Source organism: Mus musculus, chromosome 13 (genome assembly GCF_000001635.26).
Source record: "Mus musculus strain C57BL/6J chromosome 13, GRCm38.p6 C57BL/6J".
NCBI lineage: Eukaryota > Metazoa > Chordata > Mammalia > Rodentia > Muridae > Mus > Mus musculus.
The window spans coordinates 49,127,124-49,151,225 of NC_000079.6; the positions used below are offsets into that span (position 1 = coordinate 49,127,124).

Genomic DNA, 24,102 nt, shown 5'->3' on the forward strand with positions numbered 1-24,102 from the left:
CTCTAGATCAGACCTTTTCTCTGGAGACCAGTGGAAAGAAAAAAGCTATTTCTAAGGGGCTATATTTCTCCGTCAGGCTGCAGCAGCCTTGGGTAGATGAGGCTGGAAAGCTCAGGCTGTTGTAGCCTGGCACCAGGCTCCTCTAGAACCACAACCATTGAACACCCAGAGGGGAGTAGCTCACCAATCGTGTGCATAAGAACACAGAGAGCACACACCACAGGGAGAGGAACCAGACACGTGAGCAGACGTCCTCATGCTGGACAATGAGAACAATATATTTCTCCTACGGTTTCTTCAAAAGTATTCCTCAGAAAATTATAAAGCATCATGTCGTGTTAACACAAAACGCCACTGCAGAAGAATACCGCCCAGCCCAGCAGTGGATGCTGGGACAAAGACATAAACCACCAGAGCATACACTCACCTGGGACCGTCTGCTCCAGGCTCGTCAGGGAAGCCATCAGGCACCATGCTGCTCTGCATCTTGCCTGGAAATTGCCCTTGCAGTGTAACTTACAAGTAACAGAAGGAACCAGACACCCAGAAGGACCCAGCAGAGAACTGAAAGAGGGTCGTGGGACCCTCACAGTGCCCCTGGATGTGGGGGCAGGGAGCAGGCACAAAGGTGCAATGCAGTCTTCACACACACAAAAATGAAGCCACAGCAGAGCTTCCCTGAATGCACGGGGCTCCTCTCTCACGTCTCCCCAGTTATCCACCATCCGCAGAGCTCGATGAAATCCAAGACTAGTGAGCATGCAGGGCAGGCATCCTCCAGAGGACCCGGGCCGTGACCCAGGCAGCAGCGGACTGTTTACAGCAAGACTATTTTCATTTCCACGGCAAGGTTACCATGGAGTTTAATTCCTGAAGTGCTCTCTTTGGCATCCGCTCTATAAATGGCTTCGGGTTTGCACCAATATACTCACTGGAGAGAGAACTGCCATTTCTGTGAAGCGTGACTGCCTCTCCCTAAGTTTCCACCACCTGTCGGGATACTCCTGGAGGAACTGGGAAGGAGGGGCTGGCCTCATCTGCCATGAGCATAGGCGGAGCACCTGCTTCATACTGAATGGGTTGGGAAAGGCAGGAGGCATGCCCCTCGAGGGTGCTTAGCTGGGGAATCCCTTCCCTATGGAGGAACAGCAGGCAAAGACAGGCTGAACCCACCACTCTGTAATCAGGGGTACTTGCATTTTCTGATCTGTTTGAAGCCACCCTCAGTAGTAAGGACTTGTTGCCCAGGCCCTCGACTTCCCATGTGGCCAGGCTTCCTGATTTGGACAATCCACATATGGAGAGCCTCTCAAGTCTAGGGAGAGTCTGGCAAAGGCTGAGTTGGCACTATGATCGACTCTGTGGATGCCATTCCACAGAGGAATGGCAGAAGGAGAGACAGAGAGGCCTAAAAGGTGACTTGTTTTTCCCAGGTCTGACGGCCAGAGCACAGCTCACTACAGCCCCACCCCCACCCCCACCCTAGGATGCACAGTTCTATCCTCCCAGGCTTCTGCAACAGCCAGCTGCTGCCACATACATCTCCCAGGGAGAAGAGGAAGAGAGAGTCAAAGAGGCCCATCTTAGTCAGGGTTTGTATTCCTGCACAAACATCATGACCAAGAAGCAAGTTGGGGAGGAAAAGGTTTATTCAGCTTACACTGCCATATTGTTGTTTATTACCAAAAGAAGTCAGAACTGGAACTCAAGCAGGTCAGGAAGCAGGAGCTGATGCAGAGACCACAGAGGGATGTTACATACTGGCTTGCTTCCCCTGGCTTACTCAGCTTGCTTTCTTATAGAACCCAAGACTGCCAGCCCAGGGATGGCACTACCCACAATGGGTCCTCCCTCCCTGGATCACTAATTGAGAAAATGTCTTACAGCTGGATCTCATGGAGGCATCTCCTCAAGGGAGGCTCCTTTCTCTGTGATAACTCCAGCCTGTGTCAAGCTGACACACAGAACCAGAGACCCTGATAGGGACTCTTCCCATCTCTCCAGGAGGCACAGTCCCTTTTGTCCATCTTCCAACCAGGGGCTCACCCACAGGGCATAGCAGTACAGTGGACTATGATCAGGGCCAGCTTCTCAGGGTGGGCAGGCATGCACCCACCTAGGACCTTGTAGGACATACCCCACCTATCCCTATCAGCCACAAGACCATCAATCTCATGACACACCAAGAATCAGAGCGGGGCAGTCCATGTCACTCACATCTCACATGAGGAGAGGAGCCAAGCTGGTGTCACCTTGCCCTGGATCCCCAGGTCCCTTGGCCCATATACACTCAGTCACTTGCTGGTGGCTCACAGATATCACATGACATGCATTCTCTTCTTGGTCTATCTGTCAAAATTCTCCCAATACTAGGATTGAAAAGGAGCAACCCTGACTTGCAGAAATGACCTAGTAGGGCACACACCAGCATCACAGAGATCGTGCCTACCACAGGGGCCTGCAAAAGAACAGAGAGGCATCAGAGCAGTTCTGAGGCCAGCCTTCCATGAAGAATTCCATTCTTCATAGCACTGTGTCCTTATCATGAGTCCCACCATGAGCTGAGCCTCAACACCACTCGGCCAAGGCTGCTGTCACTCCAGGAATCAGAACCACTCGATACCCCTTTTCACCAATATGCACCCATTTCTAGTGTTGCCCGGGTCCTCTGGCCTATCTGGGGCCCAAGACCTGCTCTCCAAAATACACCCCTATCAACCTTGGAGCTAGGCCTTCACAGGTGCCAGGAAAGGCCCCCAGGACCAGGTGTCCCCAAAGCAAGGCTTCTCCAGCACTGCCCCAGCTCTGTGGCACTAAGAGTAAAAGTCAACACCAAAGATAAAATAAAATCCCTCAGCAGTGCCAAAAATACCTCCCCAAGGGATGAGACTCAGCGGGCGCCAGCTTCCACAGCAGCAACTGTTGCTATGGAGACCAGGCTCCAGACAGGCCGCAGGGAGGGCCAGAGGAACAGAGAGGAGACTACAGAGGGACGGAGAAGGGCTAGCCAGAGCAGTTAGGGAAATAGAGAGCCAACCAGGAGGGTTGACATGGGTGGGAAAGGCCTGGAGGCCATAGCTGAAAGGGCCAGAGAGGACACTATATGGAATGGGAGCTGGAGAATGGGGGATAGAGGATAGCCCCCAGGCGGTCTCCCCAAGTGACAAGGGTTCTAGGCAGAGTCCAACTGACAGCCTTAGTCTATTGCAGTCATCTGGTCTTCTGACATGGGGTTTAGTCCACCCCATCTTGATCACAGCTGCCCCTGCCCCATCTTGGTGAGACCAAAGGGCACAGTGGCCAGTCTGCACAATATATGAGACACCCACCCCCTGCCCCAGTCCCTGGCAAGAGTGGTCCCCACAAAGTCCCCTCAGCCACACCACCTATCTATCCCCTAGACACTGCTATAAATGATCCACTAATGGATCCATGGGGAATTGGCTCAGCATTGAATCTGATGGCCAAGTGACAGTGGGGAGAGAGGATCTGGGGATGAAGGGCCAGTACAATGGCCTGTCAGCACACTTCAGGTCAGGCTTCTCTCAAACTGCCCTGTTCCCTTACCCACCCAGCCTGGCCTAACCTGTCATGACCTGCTCTGAGTTGACCTCAGCCTAAGGCAGGACAGAGCTCTGCAGCCCTGGGAGAGCTGGGGAAGGTAGGCCAGCCCTGCAGCCCTGCGCTTTGCCACACTGGCCAGACATACCTGATGCATACCACGCCTCCTGGTAGCACTCTCTGGACCCTGATGTGCTGCCACATCAGGACAGGGGACAGAGCCTCCCAGCCCATGTCACAAAGCACACACCACGAGCCATCTCTGCTACATGCAGGCCTGGGAAGGTGCCTGCCTTGTGGGAGATTGCCTTGCTCTTGTGACTTCCCTGTGCCAGGGCCCCAGAGGTGGGCAAACAGGTCTTCCCATACATTTATGTAATGCCCCGCATCCTCAGGGAACTAAGTCAGATGGAAGCCCTGTATCAACCTGTGCATCAGGGACACTGCTGCCCCATGACCGGGCTGGAGAGACTTGAGCCTCAGGCTCCACACTAGTACTATGCACCAGGACATGGCCCTGACAGTTGCCATTTGAACACCAGCCTGCACATCTGACAAATGCCATCAGACATGGTCTTTGGTGACAAGGACACACTCCCCACAGGAACCCCACAAAGGCAGACCAGCCAAGAGCTGTCCCCACCATGAGCCCTAACACCACTTAGCCTGTAGAACTGCAGCACCCCCTCCAACTGTGAACGTCTGCCAAGAACATCGTGCATGTACCTTGATGTCCCCCAAACCCCAGAAAACCTTCCTGCTGAGCAGAGAGGACATGTGGGTGTAGTGGCCATTCACAGTCATAGCTTTGACCCTTGTGATTCAGCCTCCACCAGGAAGCCTGCCACAGCCCCACCTGCAGATGAGTGGAAAACATGCAAAGGCCTTTGTCTAAAGGCTGTCAGCTGTGCAAATGTTCACCCTCCCCATCAGGGCCCCAGGGCCCCCAGGTAGTTCCTGCTCCTCCCAAACACACAGTGTCCCCTGGGCCCATGGGACAGGTGGCCCCTCCATAAAGCTTCCTCAAAGAGCTCCTCATTCCTGCAGAAGCACCCCCAGGGCAGGACTGTTCCCAAGCAAGCTAAGCAGAGGATATATACGCGTAATCAGACACATGTGACCCAGCAGGGTTGTCCACACACACAGCCATACAGGAGGCCAAAACAAGCCATAGAGCAAGGCACTGGGGCTCCTGTATATCGCCAAAAAGCCTGTGCTATACTCAGGTCACCACTTCTTCCTGGCCCAGTGGCCAAGGCCAGGAAGTCATAAGGGTGAGACCCTAAGCCAGGCCCAGCCCCTCACCACCCAGTAAACCCTCCAGATGGGAAGCTGGCAGGTGCCAGTGTCCACCCTGGCAGGCAGAGGGGCTCTGCTCTGGCCTGGGGTGAATAGACACAAAGAACCTGCCTGAAAACCATCTGCAAGCCATCAGGGAAGCAGCCAGAGAGGCTGGAACGTTCCAATGTCACCATCTCACTCCCCAGAAGGGAACAGAGTCGGTCTTTGTCTCTCTATCACTGCGGTCATCAAATATTTACAGAGGCTGACAGGCCATTTCAGACAGGCCAGAAGTGAACCTCATAGGCTCTTCCTGGGGTGAGAGGAGACAGAGCTGGGGAACTGGGGAGGGGGGGGCAATAGACACAGAGGTACAGGCAGTCACTGGGAGGAAAGGGGGGAGACTCCAGCAGAATGCTGTCTCAGGGCCTCAGCCAACATCTCACTTGGGGCTTAGGTTCCAATCATCAGGAGAAAGTACCCAGGGCTATCAGCCAGCTGGGCAGGTACTCTGGCCCTGCTCCCATGAGTTCTGCCACACAGAGGAAGTGGCAAGGGCATGAGCCACCTGCAGAGAGCACTCACAGGGAACACGCACACACACCCCAAATTTCCTGCAGCGCTTGCTCCCCAATCTGGCACAGATGTCCCTTTCTCTTCTGATGAAGAGAAAGACATCCTAAGTCAGCACTTGGGGGGCAGGGGTATCCACGGCGTCTGTGTATCCCAGGTTGGCCCCATACGCATCATGCAGCCGGGAATGACCTTGAACCGCTGATCCACCTGCTTCCGCTTCTTGAGTGCTAGGATTACAGGTGTACACAGCACCACACCTGGTTTAGTCCACGCTAGGGACTGAGCCCAGGACTTTGTCCACGCTAGCCAAACGCACTATCAACCAAGTTAAAGCCCCAGCACCTATCATCCCATTTCATCTTGAACTTACAAAAAACTAGTAACCCAGAAGGAACAGGTTCTGGGCCACCACCACACCTGTCCCCAACTCCACCAAAGATGGGCAAATGGTGTAGAAAACCCAGAACAAACTTCAAACCTCAGATGGCGTTTCAGTGAATACCAATCTCACCTACGTGAGACGACCTATAAATGCAATATCACCTTCACTCCTGGGGCTAAGGCTCACCCACACACAGCACCCACCGTACCCACCAGGGTCAGCACAGCAGGTCAGCAAGCAAAAAAGGGACTTGTCCCCACCTCCAGGCACGGTATAAGTGGACTTTGGCTCTCTGGAAACAAAGGTGCCCACATGGACTCAGCAGATAGAAGTTCTCAGCATGCTTTCTTAACCCAAAAGTCTCTCAGCAGCTGAAGTAACCTCACTCAGCCATGACCTGTCTGCTGTGGCACTGGGCCAGCCCCTGACATTGTGCCAAAGGCTTGGGGATCACAGGGCTTCTGAAACTCCCTGCCCCGAGGATGAGGGGACGGTGACACATGTCCAGGTCCCTATTCACTCCCCTCCACAGCCTTGTGTTTTCCACACTTACTCCAAAAGGGTCAAATCCTCTCCTCTGATGAAACTAACTACTAAGGAGAAGAAACACCCAAGCCTGTCTGAGATGATGTGGGAAGCTTGCTGCACACTGGCCTGGCAGGATAATCTCCTGATGTGAAGACGAAATGGCACCCCATAATACCCCCAACTTACAGAAGTACAAACCCTGCTGCCAAAAGGGGGCAAGGGGGCCAAACAGTCAGGCTCAGGCAAGATAACAGGAGAAGCATTGAGACCCTGGAGGCATGAGAACAGCTAGGAGGTACTCCACCCCAAACTCTACACCTTAGCCACCTTCTGAGGAGCAGCCAGGCGGAGACCACACCCAGGAATATGAAGAAACTCTCCTAGTGTCTCAGACTCAGATAAAGCCCCAGCCTGGAGGGGTACAGAAGTTTGGGCCAACTGGATCAACAGAGGTAGGGACTGAAAAGAGTCTCTGCCCACTTCTGCCCCCACCCCCCGCCCCCGCAAGGGGGCAACAGTAGGGCTGGCTCAGGAACAATTTACAATGGAATGGACCTGTTCCCACAGTGTTCAACCAATGTCAGGTGGGATGTGGGGCTTGGGTGGGTGGGGGTGGCCCTGGGCAGTTGGTGAGACCTCTCTATGTATGTCAGTGAAGCTGTAGTATGACACTGAAAGACTTTCCAAGAAGATGGCATCAGACATGGTCACATTCAACAAGGAAGGAGGTTGTAGGCTCCATACCATATCCCAACCCTAGAGACAGTCACTCTTGTTAGGGTGTCACCCCAACGAAGCAGGTACACGGACAGCAGAAGAGAAACAGCTCAGACATACTCTGCCCCAATTCAGTCAAACCAGGCATCCTGTGTGGTCTCCGGAAGTCACAGGAGTTCAACCAGGAGTCAGTGGACAGGGATAGATGGATCTCTTATCCAGGCTTCCTAACCAGGAGCTCAGAGTGAAGGGAAGCTAGGGGGTCCCTAGCAACACCAAGCTAACTTAGAACAACAGAGTGGGCCTGGAACAGCCAGCACCTACTGCCCAGTATCATTAGGCTTCATGGCAATCCTGGACTCAAAGTAGGTGCCTGAAGTAAGACTGAATGACCATCCTGATATCCTCTGCTTCTTCCTCAGAAGGAGACATGGATGCAGTCCCTGCTGGGAGCTGCTCAGTCTCTAGAGTACAGGGCGTCCACGGGTGTCGGTGCAGCTATTTCTGGGCTAGAAGTACTTGTGGTTCCACAGGGACAGCAGCTTGGCCAGCCCCGTGACCTGCACGTGTAGCACCCCGTGGCAGCGGCTCCAGAGAAACACGATCCAACTCCACTGGGCAGAAGCACCAGGTAGAACCAGTAGAGGTTCTATACATATCACCGTGCGGAGCCTTGGAAGACAGCACCAAAGGCTAACTGGTGGTGATAAAGCGGGAAGGGGTTGTTCTAGGTGGCTGGTTCTTAACTTTCCAAATGCTACAACCCTTTAATACAGTTTATGTTGCCGTGACCCCCCAACCATAAGATCATTTTCATTGCTACATCATAACCGTAATTTTGCTACTGTTATGAATTGTAACACAAATTATCTGTGTTTTCCATGGTCTTAAGAAACCTTCACAGAGGGGTCATGACCAACAGGCAGAGAACCACCATTCTATATTAAAATAGATGTGACAAGCAAGCACCACACCAGTTTCTTCACTGACTAGATCCCAGGTGCAAACAGGGAACCCAGAGAGAACAATTGTGGGAATCACAAGGCCACACACCAGACACATCCAGCAGGATCCACCCACCTGGGCCCTGGGCATGACCCTGCAGAGGCTCTGTGGGGACCTGTCCCTATTCCTGTCAGGAGATGCTTGCCGAAGTATTCAGAGAGGAACCCAAAGTGGGTCAGATAAAACGTTTACAAATGCGGTGATGGAGAGACGGCTGAGCGCCCAGCTCCTAACTCCACTCTGCCAGTAGCTAGGGGTTTTCGAAAATTAAAAGTTTGAGGGAAATGAAAACCGGACAGCTGGGAGGAGAAAAACACTGTCATGGGGTCCAGATGGTGGGTAAAGAGCAAGGAACAGGACACTTGGGAGGAGAGAGCAAACGGCCTCAGGGCCTGCAGATGCCCACTGTGGCCAGCTGTGGATAAGAATGGACAGGCTAGCTGGCAGGTGGGACTGACCCAGGCAGATGAGGGCTCCTTTGCACAAAGCACCAACACTCCCCTAGAGAAAGAAATTATTTCACTGTCTGCTACCCCATCCTGGACATCCAGGGTACTCAGCCTCAGGTAACAGATCAAAACGTTATGCAAATCAAGCCTTTCCCAGACACCCTTGCATCAATGGAGGCCACAGATCACCTTGCGGCCAGAAAGATGAAAGAAGATACCTATAAACATTTTCCTTTAAGAGCTGAAATACAAGCTGGGTGGCATATGCCTTTAATCCCAGCACTTGGGAGGCAGAGGTAGGTGAATCTCTGAGTTCCAGGCCACCCTGGTCTACAGAGTGAGTTCCAAGACACTCAGAACTACATAGTGAGACTATGTCTTAAAACAAACAAACAAACAAACGAAACAAAACAAGAATTAAAATACAGATTAGCCCTTGGAGAAATGGGTCTTTAAAGGCTGTTGGGTTCCTATCTACCCAACTATGCATTTGCTTCCTGCTTTCAAGTGTGGTTATGCTGCCTGGAGCTGTGGCAGCCCTTTTGCAGCTATGAGACAACAAACAAGAATAGGGTCAAATGTCAATATGGATGAGGAGAGCTAAAGAGAAAGAAAATAATAATCTTATGTCCCTACCATACTGGAGAGCTGCTTCTGGTGAGTTGCCTCTGGGGCTCTTGATTGGCTATCTCTAGATTTCAGATTCTGGGGATGACCTAAGATTGGCATGGCTCACCACAGCTGGCTCACAGTTGAAAGTCTTCCCAACTCATTCACAAGCATACACACCGAGAGGAAGGCGAGGGACGGTGAAGGGAGGTGGTCCTCCCGAAACATCTGGCCTGAGACTGGCAGGGCTCACAGGGCCAAGACCAGCTTTCCACAGCTAGCTTCACATGCTGTCAACAGCACCACTAACTTGTGCAGGACAATGCACCATTTCAGAGATTGAAGGAACTATCATGAGAACACCTCCAACATCAGCCACCTTCCACCAGTGTCTCCGTGTGTCCCTCCCTGCTGTGGCAACAAGATGCCTTACAGAGAATGGAAAGGTGGAGGCAAGCCACAGTCTCTCATATGCCCCAGCACATTACAACACAGTAGGCATTTTAAAGACACTGAGAAGTTCTGCAATAACAACGCCTGGCTGACCCAGCACTTCCTAGACCTCTTTCTGTAGCCTCATTTTGAGTGCATGCATTGGAACAACAGAGATACCATGGGCCATGCCATCCAACACTGCTCTGCCAACTGACCTCTCGTGGGATCCTTCCAGATGAGCCTTTCTCATCTCTGAAAATAGTTTTCATGACTGATGGGCTCATATGTGTGTCTTAGCACTTACGGAAGTTCCCATCAAACCCAAGCCCCTTCCCTTTCCTTCCTGCCCTGTGACCATGTTCACCCTAGCTGATATGTCCAGGTCCTGTAAAACTGCGGCCTTGCCAGGAGCTCCCCACTGGGAAAACCCTGGGAGCCACGCTGAGCAAAACCTCCAGGACTGTAGACGCTGAGCCTCTCACCGACCCCCTTCACCCTCAGGTGGGGACAGCGCTCCTGGCCATCGTGGATGTCCAGAGCCTCTAGGACATAGCTGGTTCTTAAACATCAGGGTGAGGGCCACAGCTGCTTGAGGGACCCTCCCTGACTCAAGGCTGCCCTGCTAGTCCAAGGACCAGCCTGCCCTTCCTTACCTTTCCAGAGCAGAGCAGAGCTACACTCTGGAAACATCTCCCCAGGACCAGGACAGCATCCTTGAGCCAGGTAGGACCACAGTACAGCATAGCCCCTTGAAACAAATGTTGAACTTATTTATTTTTTAAATTATATTTATTTACTGAAAGGAGACACACATAAAGAGGTCAGAGGTCAGTCTTCTCTCTGCTTTTGGGTACCTTAACTTGCTGAGCCATCCTGCCAGCCCCGGTTTTGCCCTTTAAAGCACACAGCTGTCGATTCATTTAGCACCGTCCCATCTGCCCTGGACTGGTGCATTCCTCATAGGTCAGTTTCTCCATTACTCAATGCACTTAAGATCCTTCCCTGTCTTTCACAGCTTGACAGCTCTGCTCTTCTGGGTGCTGAGGAATACTCCATTTTTCTGGACGTGCCACAGAATCCAGTCATCTATGAAGGGTAGCTCTGATGCCTCTATGTTTTAACAGTTACAAATGAGGCCACTAATCAACATTCATGCATGGGGCTTTAATGTGGGTGTGTAACTTCCAATGGTTCACGAAAGGGTAAGTACTAAGAAGGAAGGCTGCTGGATTCCCCATCGTGGTTAGGGAGCACTCCAGCTGCTCCATGCCTCCATTAGCATGTGATATCATCAGCTGCTCTGACTTTGGCCATTCTAGTAGGTATTCAGTGTGCTCTCTCACTGGGGCTTCAGTTTGCATCTCCCTGGCGGCATGTGATACATCTTTTCATGCTTAGGGGCTGTACTGGCTAGTTTTGTGTCAACTTGACACAGCTGGAGTTATTACAGAGAAAGGAGCTTCAGTTGGGGAGATGCCTCCATGAGATCCAACTGTAAGGCATTTTTTCAATTAGTGATCAAGGGGGAAAGGCCCCTTGTGGGTCAGACCATCTCTGGGCTGGTAGTCTTGGATTCTATAAGAGAGCAAGCTGAGCAAGCCAGGGGAAGCAAGCCAGTAAAGAACATCCCTCCATGGCCTCTGCATCAGCTCCTGCTTCCTGACCTGCTTGAGTTCTAGTCCTGACTTCCTTGGTGATGAACAGCAATGTGGAAATGTAAGCTGAATAAACCCTTTCCTCCCCAATTTGCTTCTTGGTCATTATGTTTTGTCCAGGAATAGAAACCTGACTAAGACAGGGGCCATATGAACATCCCGACAGGCAAGGTGTCCATGTAGGCCTTTAGCTTACTTTATTAATGTTGTTATTTTTTAATCTGGTTGTTTTCTTTTTTTGTTTGTTTTTTTGTTTTTGTTTTTTGTTTTGTTTTGTTTTGTTTTTCGAGACAGGGTTTCTCTGTATAGCCCTGATTGTCCTGGAACTCACTTTGTAGACCAAGCTGGCCTTGAACTCAGAAATCTCGAGTGCTGGGATTAAAGGCATGCGCCACCATGCCCGGCTTTTTTTTTTTTTTTTGTGGGTTTTTGCTTTGTTTTGTTTGTTTTTTGTTTTTTTGCTGGTTGTTTTCTTAACTGCTGAGTTCTGAAACCTTCTTTGTATGTTTTGAATTCCTTTATCAGTGGTATCTGTCAATATTTTCTTCTAGTCTGTGGCTAGTCTCTTTATCCTCTTGGCTGTGTCTTTCACAGACAAGATTTTAATTTTAATGAAACTCAGCTTATCGGTTACCCGGCGTGGGCCATGCCTTAGGTGGCGCAGCTAAGCGTTATTGCCGAAGCCAAGCTCGCCTTGGTTTTCACCTGGCTTCTGAGTACTTTAGACTTAGATGGGATCCTTTCCAGGCTTGCATGCACTCTGCGTCCTGTCTGAAGTGTGTGTGTTCTTTCTTTACCTTGTGTGTTGTGTCTTTTTGCAGAGCTGAGGTGGACCCTAGCGCACTCAGCAAGCGCTGCGGTGAGCTACATCCCTGGATTGGAAGGTTACCTGTCACAGCACCGTTTGTTGAAAGGCCTCACACTACTCCATTGAAGTCTCCCTTATTAAAGCCGTCACATTCCTCAGTGTGGGTCTTCTTCTGGGTTCTCTCTCTCCTATTCTCTTCATCTGTCTCCCTTCTGCCAACACCACACTATCTCCAACAGTTCTCTCTTATTCTTTTCCATAGCCCTAATATATATTTAATGAAAGCTGGCTTGGAAGCAGTAACCCAATATTCTGGGGACCAGGAACAAAACTGGACTTCAAAACGCCGGGAAGGAGGTGAATTTGCAGCTACCATCCACCCACCAAACCCTGTCACCCCGCCTGCTAGGCACAAGGTCTCACCCTGGGGTACCAGTGGCTACAGCCAGGTCCTGACTTGCCTTTCGAAACTCCAGCTGCTCTGCTTCACACCCTGACCCTTATCTGCAACTTGGATGATGAAGCTGGTGCAGCCCAGAGCCCGGGGCTCTACTGCTCACAACCAGGTGGGGAGCAGGGCTCAGCCCTGAGAGGATCAACTTTCTCTCCAAAGCAAGTGCAGGCAGGAAGAGGACCATGGCAGGTCCATCCGTGTGCTCTGAGGGATGCGACTCTGAGGGCTCGGCGGCACCATCCCCTATCCAAAGATAAAGACACTAAGGTACCCACCGATCAGAATCAGGTAGCAGGGTTTACACACACACACACACACACACACACACACACACACATTATCCATGTGTATAGGGTCAGAATCTGTGGTGGCATACCTTACCTGGCTATATGTCCCCAAATCTCCTTCCTACCACTACTCAGTGTAGTGCTTGCCAAGGCCCTAGTATCCATATCAGCTCTGCAAAAAAGACACGAGGGTCTCACCACACACAGCCGCTGGCCGGGAGCAGACCACAAAGGAGACCAGACACACAGCCTAAACCTCCACTGGACCAGGTCAAGTTCTCCTCCATTACCGCAGTAACCTGGGCCCCAAGCATTCACACTGGACACATTGCAGCCTCGGCCCCAAGCCAGGTCTAAGCCACAAGCCCTAAGAGACACCTACAGGGCACCAAAGAGTCACGAGTAAAACTGCGCTTTCTGGAAGATGAGCAGCCTTTTGCTGCCTTGGATAGCCAGCTAGCAAAATGGAGATGAGACTAACAACTTCCTTATTGTAATTTAGCACCTGAAGCGAGGAAACACTTGCCCCCACCTTTATGACTCAGTGGCCAGAATCACACCTGACCCGTGAAAGCCACCGGGCAAGACCGGGGCTCCAGGAACCCCTCTTCTGACCTGGCCTCCACTGCAACTGAGACACACACACACACACACACACACACACACACACACAGCCCCACCCACCTCATCCTCCACGGCTGCCTCTACACTTGAAGCTTCCACAGGCAGTTTCTGCCAGCAAAACTGTCCTGTGTCCTGCTGGCCCAAGTCCCTGCCCACACCCACCTTCAAATCTTACTCTCTGAACACAATCGAGTCCACTGCAGTTGAGCCTCCTCCCCACCCTGCTCTCCTAGCTGGCTCCCTGCCATGTACTCTTGCCCTCTCCTCTGCTCAGAACACCCTAGACAAAAGCCCTAGCCACACCTCCAGGCCGTGCCTGAGGCCCATCTAGCTGCATCACCTTCCGTCCATACCATACCTGCTTTTCTAGCTCCAACCTCAGGGCCTTTACACTGCTGTCCAGTCCAAATGATTCCAGTCCCTCTCCCACAAGGCTCCTAAGCACCCAACTCCCTTCCCACCACGGCATTCTGAGATCTGCTGACACTTGTCCATGTCTCCCGGGATCATGATCTGATCTGTTCGCCATTGTGCTCCCAGGCCTGGATCCAGGGGCCGGGCTCAACAAAAGACCACCTCCCTGATGAGCATGGTCACCAATGAGCTTAGAAACATGGAGCTTCAAAGTCTGCCCAATCCTCAGGTGACAAAGTGCTCAGAAGCCACCCTGACCTCAGATATCTCTTGACCCTGCAGTCACCAACCCGATCCTCCCCGCCAGTACACCCCTACCCAGTCTTTATAACCAGTCCCAGTTCAGTGCCCAGCCAATCAGATATCACCTTGAACTCCTTCAGCCCTAAGTGCCCCTTCTGTAAGTCACCATATAACCTGTCTGCTATCCCTTAAGGTTGCCTAGTCCTCAGTCAGTCTTAGGCCTGGCCACTCCCCATGTTTAACATGCAAATCAAGTGCCCAGTAGGGCACATGCAGATAGAACACGGAGAGAGATGTGGCTATCCTCACAGAAAGTTCTAGACCGGTGCCACGGGAGGTGGATCCAGCTGCCTCACAGGTATCTGGACACTCAGAGCTGTAGAAACACCAAGTCAAGGACAGAAGGTCATATAAACTGCACGTGCCATTTTACCCTTATGTATGAGATAAGAGAATGAGCAGAGAATGAGAAGAGAAACACAGGGCTGGAGAGAGTGGTTAAGAGCACTGACTGCTCTTCGGAAGGTCCCGAGTTCAAATCCCAACAACCACATGGTGGCTCACAAGCATCTGTAATGGGATCTGATGCCCTCTCCTGGTGTGTCTGAAGACAGGTACAGTGTACTTACATATAATAAATAAATCTGTGAAGAGAAGAGAAGAGAAGAGAAGAGAAGAGAAGAGAAGAGAAGAGAAGATTAGAGAAGAGAAACGAGAAACAGAGTGTCGTGATTTGTCACATGAAGATCTGGCCTTGGATCAGATTCAGTTGGGTACCTCCAAAGGCCTGGGCCTCTGAGAACATAGAAGCACCTGCCTCTATGGGTGCCTGGACTCCCCACACCCTAGCAATGGTAACCACAGCCTAAACTGCTACTCACCATGTCTGACCACACAGCTCACCACACACACCTCAGGACACTACTCAAGAGTGAGGATGGAGGGAGGGGCCCAAGTGCGGGTGCCCACATTTCTATACCTGATGGGAAAGCCATACCCACAGTCCATTCAAAGCCAACCTTCTCACTAAACAAACAAGACTGCGGTCAGGACACACGAAGGAGGTGAACTCAGCGCTAACACAGACCAGTTGTCAATCAGAGCTCTTCGAACGGAATTAGGCACTCAGGGGATTAAAAAAAAAAAACAAAAAGAAGACAGGAAGAAGGCCAGGTGACCGCCAGCTGAATCAGGCCACGCTGTCTCAGAGTGTGTCCTCTCCCTACAAGCACCTCTGTCTGCTGGGACTGCGGCTCACTGCCTCCTGTCCCCACACCACAGGGGACACATAAGGTAGCAACCAGGGTTCTTACACAAGGTTATCACAGCACGATCCCAGGGCTCTCCAGGCCCTGGACCTGGGCCTTCCACCTCACCTAGATCCCACGAAGGCAGACAGAACCCTTGGAAAAAGCCTGAGGGGTACTTGAGCCGTCTTCCTAGGCATAAGCCATACAAGATGACCCCTTGGGTGATACCTGATCCCTGCACTGGCAGCTGAGGACACTGAGCTTCTGGCTGGAGCCTGAGGTTGGAACATGGAGCTCTTCTAGAGGTCCACTGTTGCCCATAACACAGCAGCAGCAGCAGCAGCAGGACCCGCTTAGTGACTGGAGGACCCTGATCCCAGCTCTCCTCTGTCCCTAGCAAGCAAGGCTTAGGCCTCATACTGTTCTGCTTGGGTCCAGTCAGTCTCCAAGCTAAGGACCAAGGACTGAGTATCTCTCCAAGGTATATGGACTCACACTCGGCACAGGGCCCCACCAGGGAGAAGCCCCTGCCCTGCAAGAGTAGCATGCAGCAGAACTTCTGTAGCAGGCGGAGGCACAGAGACCCTGGGAGCCTAAATCCCCCAAAAGCAGGGAGAAACGATGAGAACAGGCGGGTTCTAGGGGGCTTTGCTGTTATAAAGCACTCTGTTGGGGCTGGAGAGACGGCTCAGTGGTTAAGAGCACTGACTGCTCTTCCAGAGGTCCTGAGTTCAATTCCCAGCAACCACATGGTGGCTCACAACCATCTGTAATGGGATCCGATGCCCTCTCCCGGTGTGTCTGAAGACAGTTACAGTGTACTTGTACATTAAATAAATAATATATATTTTTTTAAAGAAATAAGGCACTCTGTTATCAGGGATAAAGTCAAAGGATAAATGACAGGGCAGGAGGAAATATTTTCAAATACCACCCTCCCCACGCCACCCCCGAGTAAAAGAAAAGACAATTCAAGTTCCAGCTTGGCACGGCTACAGTTGAGAAGGTGGGCCATCTCCCTGTCCTTGATGTGGAACAAGTACACACCGCTCGCTCTCCCTGTCAGGCCCTTTCAAAACAGAGTCACTAAAGGGAACCCAGTGTCCTCTAAACTACTCAACAGGCCTGTGCCTGTGTTGATTCCGCCTCTTGGCAGAAAACCCTGGAAAGAGACTCCAAGCAGTGTGCCACTGTAGAGACCACACTGGAACCACCACTGAGGGTGCAAAAATGAAAGTGGCCACTTAGTGGGCACCTGCGTAAACAGACCAAAGCCCTTTGGAGGCTAACCACCCCAGGAGAAAAACAAAGTCCTGACAGACCCTCTCTTCACCATGCCATCCGGGATTCAGGAGCCTTACCCAGCAGTTGGAAACACTGGAGACTGCAGAGGTTCAGGAAAAACCCAGTACATGGTGGATAAACAAGACTCCCTCCTGAGTCCAGAGCCAAGAACTCTATAGCCCATACCCTGATGGGGTCCTCAGCACAGGAGGCATAGGGATCCTACCCTGACCCAGGGCAGAGACTCTGGCTCCTCTCTCCTAGCCTATGCCCTGATCTGGGTATCTGTAGAATCCCTGCTGCCCAACTATCTCCTCCACCCAGGATACCACGCAGGGGCCTCTGGGTGGGTTCTCCCAGAGCTCTATACAGCAAGCCTGTGCCCCACACCCCAGTCAGGCTTCTGCCATCTCCCAGATCCTGTGACACCCAGCCATCTCCTGAACAGTATCAGACAGTTAATCAGTGTTTCCAGGACTGACATGACTTGTGTGTGATCTGGAGGCTCTCATCCAGGGGGCTCTAAGCAGGCCCAGACCCCTGTCATGTGAGCTGTCCCCAGGGTGGTCCAGATAAAGGAGGGTAACCCCATACAATGCATTGCAGCCCAAGCCATGCATTAACAGCACCTCTCACTGAAGAAGATGTGAAGGCATTTTCCCCATCTACTGGGGGGCTCTCAGTCTCCCCCAAGCAAGGAACAGCACTAAAATCCAGAAGCTACCCCATTTTTACCTCGAGCCAAGTATCCAAAGACCCCTGGCCAGGGTCCAGGCCCCACCCTCTGCTGCCCCGCCCACAACAAGGGCAGGCTGTCTTGCCTTGCCTTAAAGGGAAGGAATTAACAAGAGTCCCAGGACTCTGCAATGCCTCCGCCAGATAGGCAGGCTTGGCCTGTGGAAGTCTCTCACATCCAGCCTACTGGAGCACCGCTGCTCTGTCCTCTACCCTCAGTGACATTCCATAGTAGCAGCACCAGCAGGTGCTCAGAGAGCCACGCTGGCCATCTGGCAAGAGCAGGAAGGCGGGGAGCCAAGAATCATGCTATTCTCCAGAATCGAGACTCACATCCCCTTGCTTGATCCTCTCTCCTGTGTGCCTCTTCAGGTAGCAGGGACACAGGGCATACACCCTTCAGGACCCTGGGCCACAGAATTTGCCCCTCCCCATCCCCACCCATTCTGCACAATCAAGACTCTCTCTCTGCAAGGTCTAGGACAGTGATTCTCAATCTGTGGGTCAAGACCCTTCCAGAGGGGTCACCTAAGACTATGGAGAAACACAGATACTTATGATTCATAACAGTAGCAAAATTACAGTTACAAAGTAGCAATGAAAATAATTTGGTAGTTGGGGGTTCCCTAAGACTATTGGAAAACAGATATTTACATTGTGGTTTATAACAGTAGCAAAATTACAGTTACGAAGTAGCAATGGAAGTAATTTTCTGGTTGGGGGGGGAGTGGTCACCACAACATAAGGAACTGTATCAAAAGGGTTGCAGTGTTGGGGAGGTTGAGAAGCACTCCACTAAACATGCCAGGCAAAAGTCAGGGGTGATCCTCATAGGAACCACGAAGGAGGAAGGAAACTCAACTCCTGCTGAAAGTCTCCACTGACCCTCGCATGTGAAGCCGTATTCCCATTTCAGCACCAAAGGGCAGTATGGAGACAAGACCTTTGAAGCTCTTTGTCTCAGAACTGATGACAGGTCACCTCTGAAATGAGCCCAGCTTGTACACGCACGCAGAGAGCACCCTGCAGGTGCTGAGAACACAGCACCTGCATCCCATTTCCCAGCCAAAAGTGCAGGCATCCTGCACCGGACAGCAGCCCTGGCACCCAGCTCACCCAGGTTTGCCCAGGATGCATCAGCCCTGGAAGGGCCAGCTAACTTTAAGGGCCAGCGGGTAGGCTTACACCTCCAGCCAGCACTCTCCCAGCTGGCCCCTGCCTGACAGCTGCCCCTCCCTCCCAGTAAGGGAGGGCCTGTAAACACCCCTTGTGACAGGAGCTGCCTCCTCTTCCAAGGCTGGCCCCAGGACGGCTAGGGTTGCGGTTTATATAATCTTCAGGGCCAGGGCTGACACAGCTAACGTGAGGGCAAGGTTATGAAAAATACATGCTGAGCCTCTGCTTCCAGAAAAGAAAGGAAAGAAAAAAAAAGAGAGAGATACAAGAGAAAGGTGGAAGGAAGAAAGGGGGTGGAGAAGAGGGAAAGAGAGAGAAAGAAAAAAGGCAGGCCTTTTTTTCCCCCATAATTTTCACTCACACAGCTAACGTGTGAACAAACCAGGCTCTTAGAACACCAGGAGGCTGCTGACAGGGCTTCTTGGCCTTGGCCAGCAGAACACCAAAGACCCACCAATCATCATTCCTGAATCTGAGGAAACCCTTGCAGGCATCTGCAGTTATCACACATACATCTTGCAGGGTACAGGAAAAATGCTAATTTGAGGACAGCTGGGAGCTTCCAAGCCACCTAGAAAAGGGCCTAAAGACAGCCTTCTCTCTCACTACCCTCCAGTCCCTACTGAGCCAGTACAAGTGGGTTCTGTGGACGGACAAGGAGCATGGGCTGACAGAACGAACCTCCACTGACCACTCCAGAGCCTATGTCACCATGGGCACAGCACATACCCAGCCTTGACCTCCAAGATGGCAAGCCTCAACCTGTGTGTGCACAGGTCCAGAAACAGCACCAACAGGCTAGCCATACACGAGGCACATATCCTGCAGGACACCCACACAGAGGGTGACACATACCAGCCACCATCCCCAGGGCTGCCTAAAGCCCTTCATATGAGCAAGGACACACCCAAGGACGCATTTGCGGACAGCCCACCTGCGGGGCAGCGGCGCTCACCTGCAGTTCACACCATGCTACCTCCACCCAGGTCTCCGTGTCCAGCCCCTTGTAGACCGTCTTGAAGGAGCCCCGGCCCAGCTCGATGTCGAACTTGAGGAAGCGGCCGTCCAAAGAGGTGGCCACGGCCTTGAGGTCGTCCTCATCGTCTTCCTCCTCTTCAGGTTCATCCTTGCGTGCGCGCCCGGGCTCCGGCTTTGCCTCGGTGGTTCCAGCGTCCTCCTGTGTTGGGGCCGGCGCCTCTTCCTGCCTCGGGCCGCCGTCGGGGACCTGCGCGGCTGCGGCTGAGGCGGTGGTGGGATCTGGGCTGGGCTCCTGCGTGCCCGCTCGCTCCGGGCCAGGGTCCGAGGGGACACTCGGGGAGCCGGGAGGCGCAGCGGGCGCGGCGGGCGCGGGCGCGGCGGGGCGGCCCCGGGCGCGCTCCGCGATGAGCCGGCGCGTCTTGCAGAGTAGAAGCACCCTGCGCTGCAGAGGCTGTGGGGGCTGCGCGCTCGGCGTCTCGGCCGCCTCCAGGCCCGGCGGCTCCTCCTGGTCCGACTCCACCACGCTGCGCCGCAGGAAGCGCTGGGGCCCGAGCCGCGCCGCCCTCGCCCGCGGCTCCGCCATGCCCGCCGACCCCGTGCCGCGCCCGGCTTCCATCAGCGCGCCGGGGGCGTCTCGGCGGCCGCCATCGCCGTCCATCTCTGCGGGCCAAGGACACACGGACCCTGCGTGAGCGCCAGCCCCGCCGCACCTGCCTGGGCCGCGGGATGAGACAGCGCCGCCTCTGGGCCCGCGCCCTGCCCAGCCCCACCGCAGAAGTGACCTGCCGGGCGGTCCTCTGCGGGCTCCGGGGAGAGGGCTGCAGACCGGACCCCGAGGCGAGGATTGCAAGGGGATGCCCTGCTTCACTCAGCTCCGAGCCGGGAACACGGCCTGTCTCTAGCTGTCCCAGGGACTCCAGGAGGGACGACCTGCTAGGTGTCCCTGAGGGCTCAAAGGAGCTACAGAAGGGCTCGGGAGGCTGGAGAAAGGGGTCAAGGCCAGTACTGGAGCGACCCCGCTAGGCTATCCCGCGAGCGGGTGGGGAAGGGACAGGGAGGCCGGGGTAAAGGGAAGCACCGGACAGGAGCAGGCTCCACAAAGGACGCGGGCCCGGGGCGCGCGGGGAGGGGGCTGCGGCGGCGCGGCGCGCACACAAAGGCGGCGAACGGGAGAGCTCGATACTCACAGGGCGAGCGGGCGCTGTCCATGCCCGCAGCCCGGGGACCCGGGCGAGCGAGGAGGGCGAGGCCGCGCTCCGGGGCCAGAGTCCTCTCTCGGGGCCGCGTCGCGCTGGGGCGGGGTCCTGGCTGCAGCGGGGGTCGCCAGGCCGTTCTGCTCCTACGATGCTGCTCCCTCGGGCCGGGCCGCTGCGGGGCCGCGCTCCCGCGTGCTCCTGCCGGCTCCGCGCGCCTCCGCTCCCGCACCGGCTCCGAACTAGCGCGCGGGGAGGGCGGGGCTTCCGTTCGTCCCACCCTCCCCAAGACCGGAGCGCGGGGCGGGGCCTGACACGCCCACCTGGCTGCGGCTGAGCGCCGCCACCTGCGGGATGCTCCCCATGGCCTCCACCTGCGGCAAGGGTTCCAGGCCGGCGCCTGGCCCTGAAGCTCTTTGGAAGTGGTCCGCTGAACTGTGGGGCCTTGAGGGGCTCTATTTTCCCCGGAGGTGGCAGGCCACAGACAACGTGACTTAGCCAGAGAGCCAAATCCTGGAACCTATGCCAAGACAAAACAGACAACCTCAGGATATCCTAGGTGCCCAAGTATGGTTGCAAAATTGGAGTGTCTTCTGGGCCTTTCTGTACTGCCAGGATATGGGAAAACCTCACTATCATCCACGGACGTTGGTACCAGTAAGCGCTGTGTCCCTCTTTTCCATTAAGCAAATCCAGATCTCAAAGACAGATGTCCTTTTGCCCTGATCAGTAGCGTGGTGGCCCAAGCCTATAATCCCAACACCGGTGGGGGAGGGCTGTGGGGGGCAGAGGATACTTGATCCAGGAGTTGGGTCACGTGGCAATAAAGGAACCAGGAACCGTCTCAAAAATAAATGAAAAAAAAAAATAGAAAGGATTTCTCTGTCCTAAATCTCAGAGGTCCCAAGATGGAAACTGGAAAAGGTTTCCAGAAACCCCTTGACTTACCATATTGATTGCCATCTTTCCCCACCCTCAACCCCCTCAGGAGCTTCTCTCTCCACCCCCTGAGCTACTCAATTACCCCAGACAAGCCCTTGCCCCGGGCATCTCTGAACCTGACTGCAAGGGTCACAGAAGACTGACCTGATTTCTGAGCCCATGCCAGGCACCTGCACCTGGGCTCACCAGTTGTGATGCACATCATTGGGGTCACTTCACCTGAAGAAAACAGCGCAAAGGAAGTTACCAGCATGTTCTGATCTCTTTGCTCATCCTGATGGTATGGCACCCTGTCAAAGATGCAAGTTACAAATGTGAACCGATGGCCAGCGGCTGCTGGCCTTAGAGCCTTTGACACCAGCAACTCATAAGACAGAAAAGCCAACAGAGGCAACACATCCTTCACGATTAAAGGGAAGCAAATGCAGACAGAGCTGTTACCCAGTGACAGGGTTTCCCTGGCCCTGCTAGGGGCTGTCAGTGGATGCTGATACCAGTCAAAAGTAACTTTAAAAGGCTGATGTTCAAGTCACTTCCTAGCTGAGTTGGGTGGTAGCACACTGTCTCCTTAAAGGGGGAATGCTGGGACTACTTACGTTATGAAAACTGAGAGCCATGAAGTTAGGACTCCAACATATACCCCAGAGACCCAGGGGTTAAATTGTGTACTTGTCACTGGACTGGGCATTTGCCAGATGCCTGTTAATTTATATTATCTCATTTCTCATCTACCTTGGGAGTCAGGCATGAACGTAAAGCCCACTCAACCAGAAGCAGAGCGCAGGTGCCAGCTCTGTGGGTCTGAGTGTCTCTGGAGATGGGGATCCAAGCTGCACCTCCCAAGCTGGGGCAGAATGTGGGTGAGGACCATTACAACTTCACTAAGGAGGCTAAAGACCCCACCCAGTATTGCCTCTCCTAACCTGAGCCTGTAGAATGTAATTTCTCTTGGACAGGGTTTATCCAGCAAAGGCCCTCTGGGTCCTGGCACGTATATGGAAGCTATAATAGGCAGGGCCTGTGTAAGAGAAATCATGACAGAAGAGTCTCAGCATGCTAGTCTGACTGTCTCCCAACAGGACACAGTGACAGCCTGTGGCATATACCTGCTGAGTGACTAGTGATGAAAGCAGCCAGTCACTTACAACACCTAATCGAAGTGTGGTGGTGCATACCTATAACCCTATCACTCAGGAGGCAGAGGCCAGCCTGGGCTACCCAGTGAGACCTCAGCCATACCTACAGCTATTGCCCACACACATTCACACATGTTTGTGAAGAATTATGACCCTACCCACAAAACTGGGCACAGTCCAGGCTGAGACAGATCTCGGAGAGCCTGTGTCTGACTGGGCACCATGTTCTTTGTAACTAACTCCCTGGGTGTGTTTTCCCACAGCCCCACTTGCATAACCTATGGTGAACTCGCTCCCTATGCCAGCCCTTGGAGTCCACAGCTATGAAACTACCGGATAAGGCCATTGATCTCTTTGCAAGGAATCTCAGACTAGTATCACTAACAGGCCCTTGGAATTCCAACAGATGGAAACAAGGACTCCTTGGTATAGAATTTAGCAGCCAGGGACCCACTCTGTACCCTTCTTCAGGTCCCCGGACATCTCTGAGTCTGTCACCCTGATCCTAAACACTTCCCACTGCATGGCTAGATTTCCTAAGGCTCGCAAGCCAAGGCTGTGGGAGGATACTCTGCAAAAGCAACAACCCAAGGGCCTAGATGCAGCATCCTCTTCTGATGCTCAAGAGAACTGTATCCAAGGTTAACCTCCACTTGGAGATGAGGATGCAGAGGGTGAATCCAGGCAGCATTCCACCTTTAGTGGTTGCTCAAGATCCAAAAAAAGGAGGATAGTGACTCCTCTCTGCAGTTCTCATCTTAGCCTCCTCAGCCCTTCAGGTGACAAGACTCACCAAGGTCAGACACCTGAAGGGACATCTGCTCCATGCAGAGGACATGCAATTGGCTCACCTATGGATGGGTACAGCAGTCATGTCCTACTATCTCAGCACACAGTAAGTGCTCAACAGACATCGAGGAAAGGAAGGCAGATAGGAGGACAGGCCGGTCCTGCTGGCTAATGCCAGAGCCCACAAGGCCTTAATTAAAAAGAGGTGTCAGTATTGCCAGGGGAAAGCCTCACCAACCCCCAGGTACTGCTGTCAGGCACAGGTCTCAGCTTGCAGGTGTGCAGGCCTATCTAGAATTCAGGTCTAACACAGCCAGTTCTCATCACTAGTTTTCCCTGGGCCCACCTGGGAAGTTGGGACAGGTGAATGGAAGACACCCACCCTGGTAGTTGCAGCACATGAATGGGGATAGTTCTGGACAAGTGGCCTGCCCGGGGGGGGGGGGGGTCACAGGAAGCCCTCCCTGAGATCTGAGGAAGGATAAGGCAGGACAACCCACATTGTGTGGCCCAAGGCAGGAACAGTTAGGGGACAGAGCCTCAGTCCTGGAGGCGATGGCTGGGGCATGTCCAAGCCACTGTTTGTTCAAC

The 24,102-nt window shown here is 53.3% G+C and overlaps 1 protein-coding gene across 28 annotated transcripts in view; it reads right to left on the minus strand.

The window, feature by feature from the left end:
* Wnk2 (WNK lysine deficient protein kinase 2) overlaps positions 1 to 21,451 on the minus strand; it is a 112,273-nt gene extending 90,822 nt beyond the window's left edge. For 22 of the 28 annotated variants that reach the window (XM_006516979.3, XM_030247449.1, XM_030247446.1 and 19 more), the window contains exons 1-2: positions 20,639 to 20,909; positions 19,429 to 20,111 (exon numbers count right to left, since the gene is read on the minus strand). In XM_006516979.3, the coding sequence (XP_006517042.1) occupies positions 19,429 to 20,109 (681 nt within the window). In that variant the 5' untranslated portion in view covers positions 20,110 to 20,111; positions 20,639 to 20,909. Of the gene's footprint in view, positions 1 to 427; positions 1,337 to 19,428; positions 20,112 to 20,638 lie in introns of those variants that run through there. The other 6 variants (NM_029361.4, NM_001290313.1, NM_001290311.1 and 3 more) reach the window with 4 other exon arrangements.
* Between the last annotated feature and the right edge of the window lie 2,651 nt (positions 21,452 to 24,102).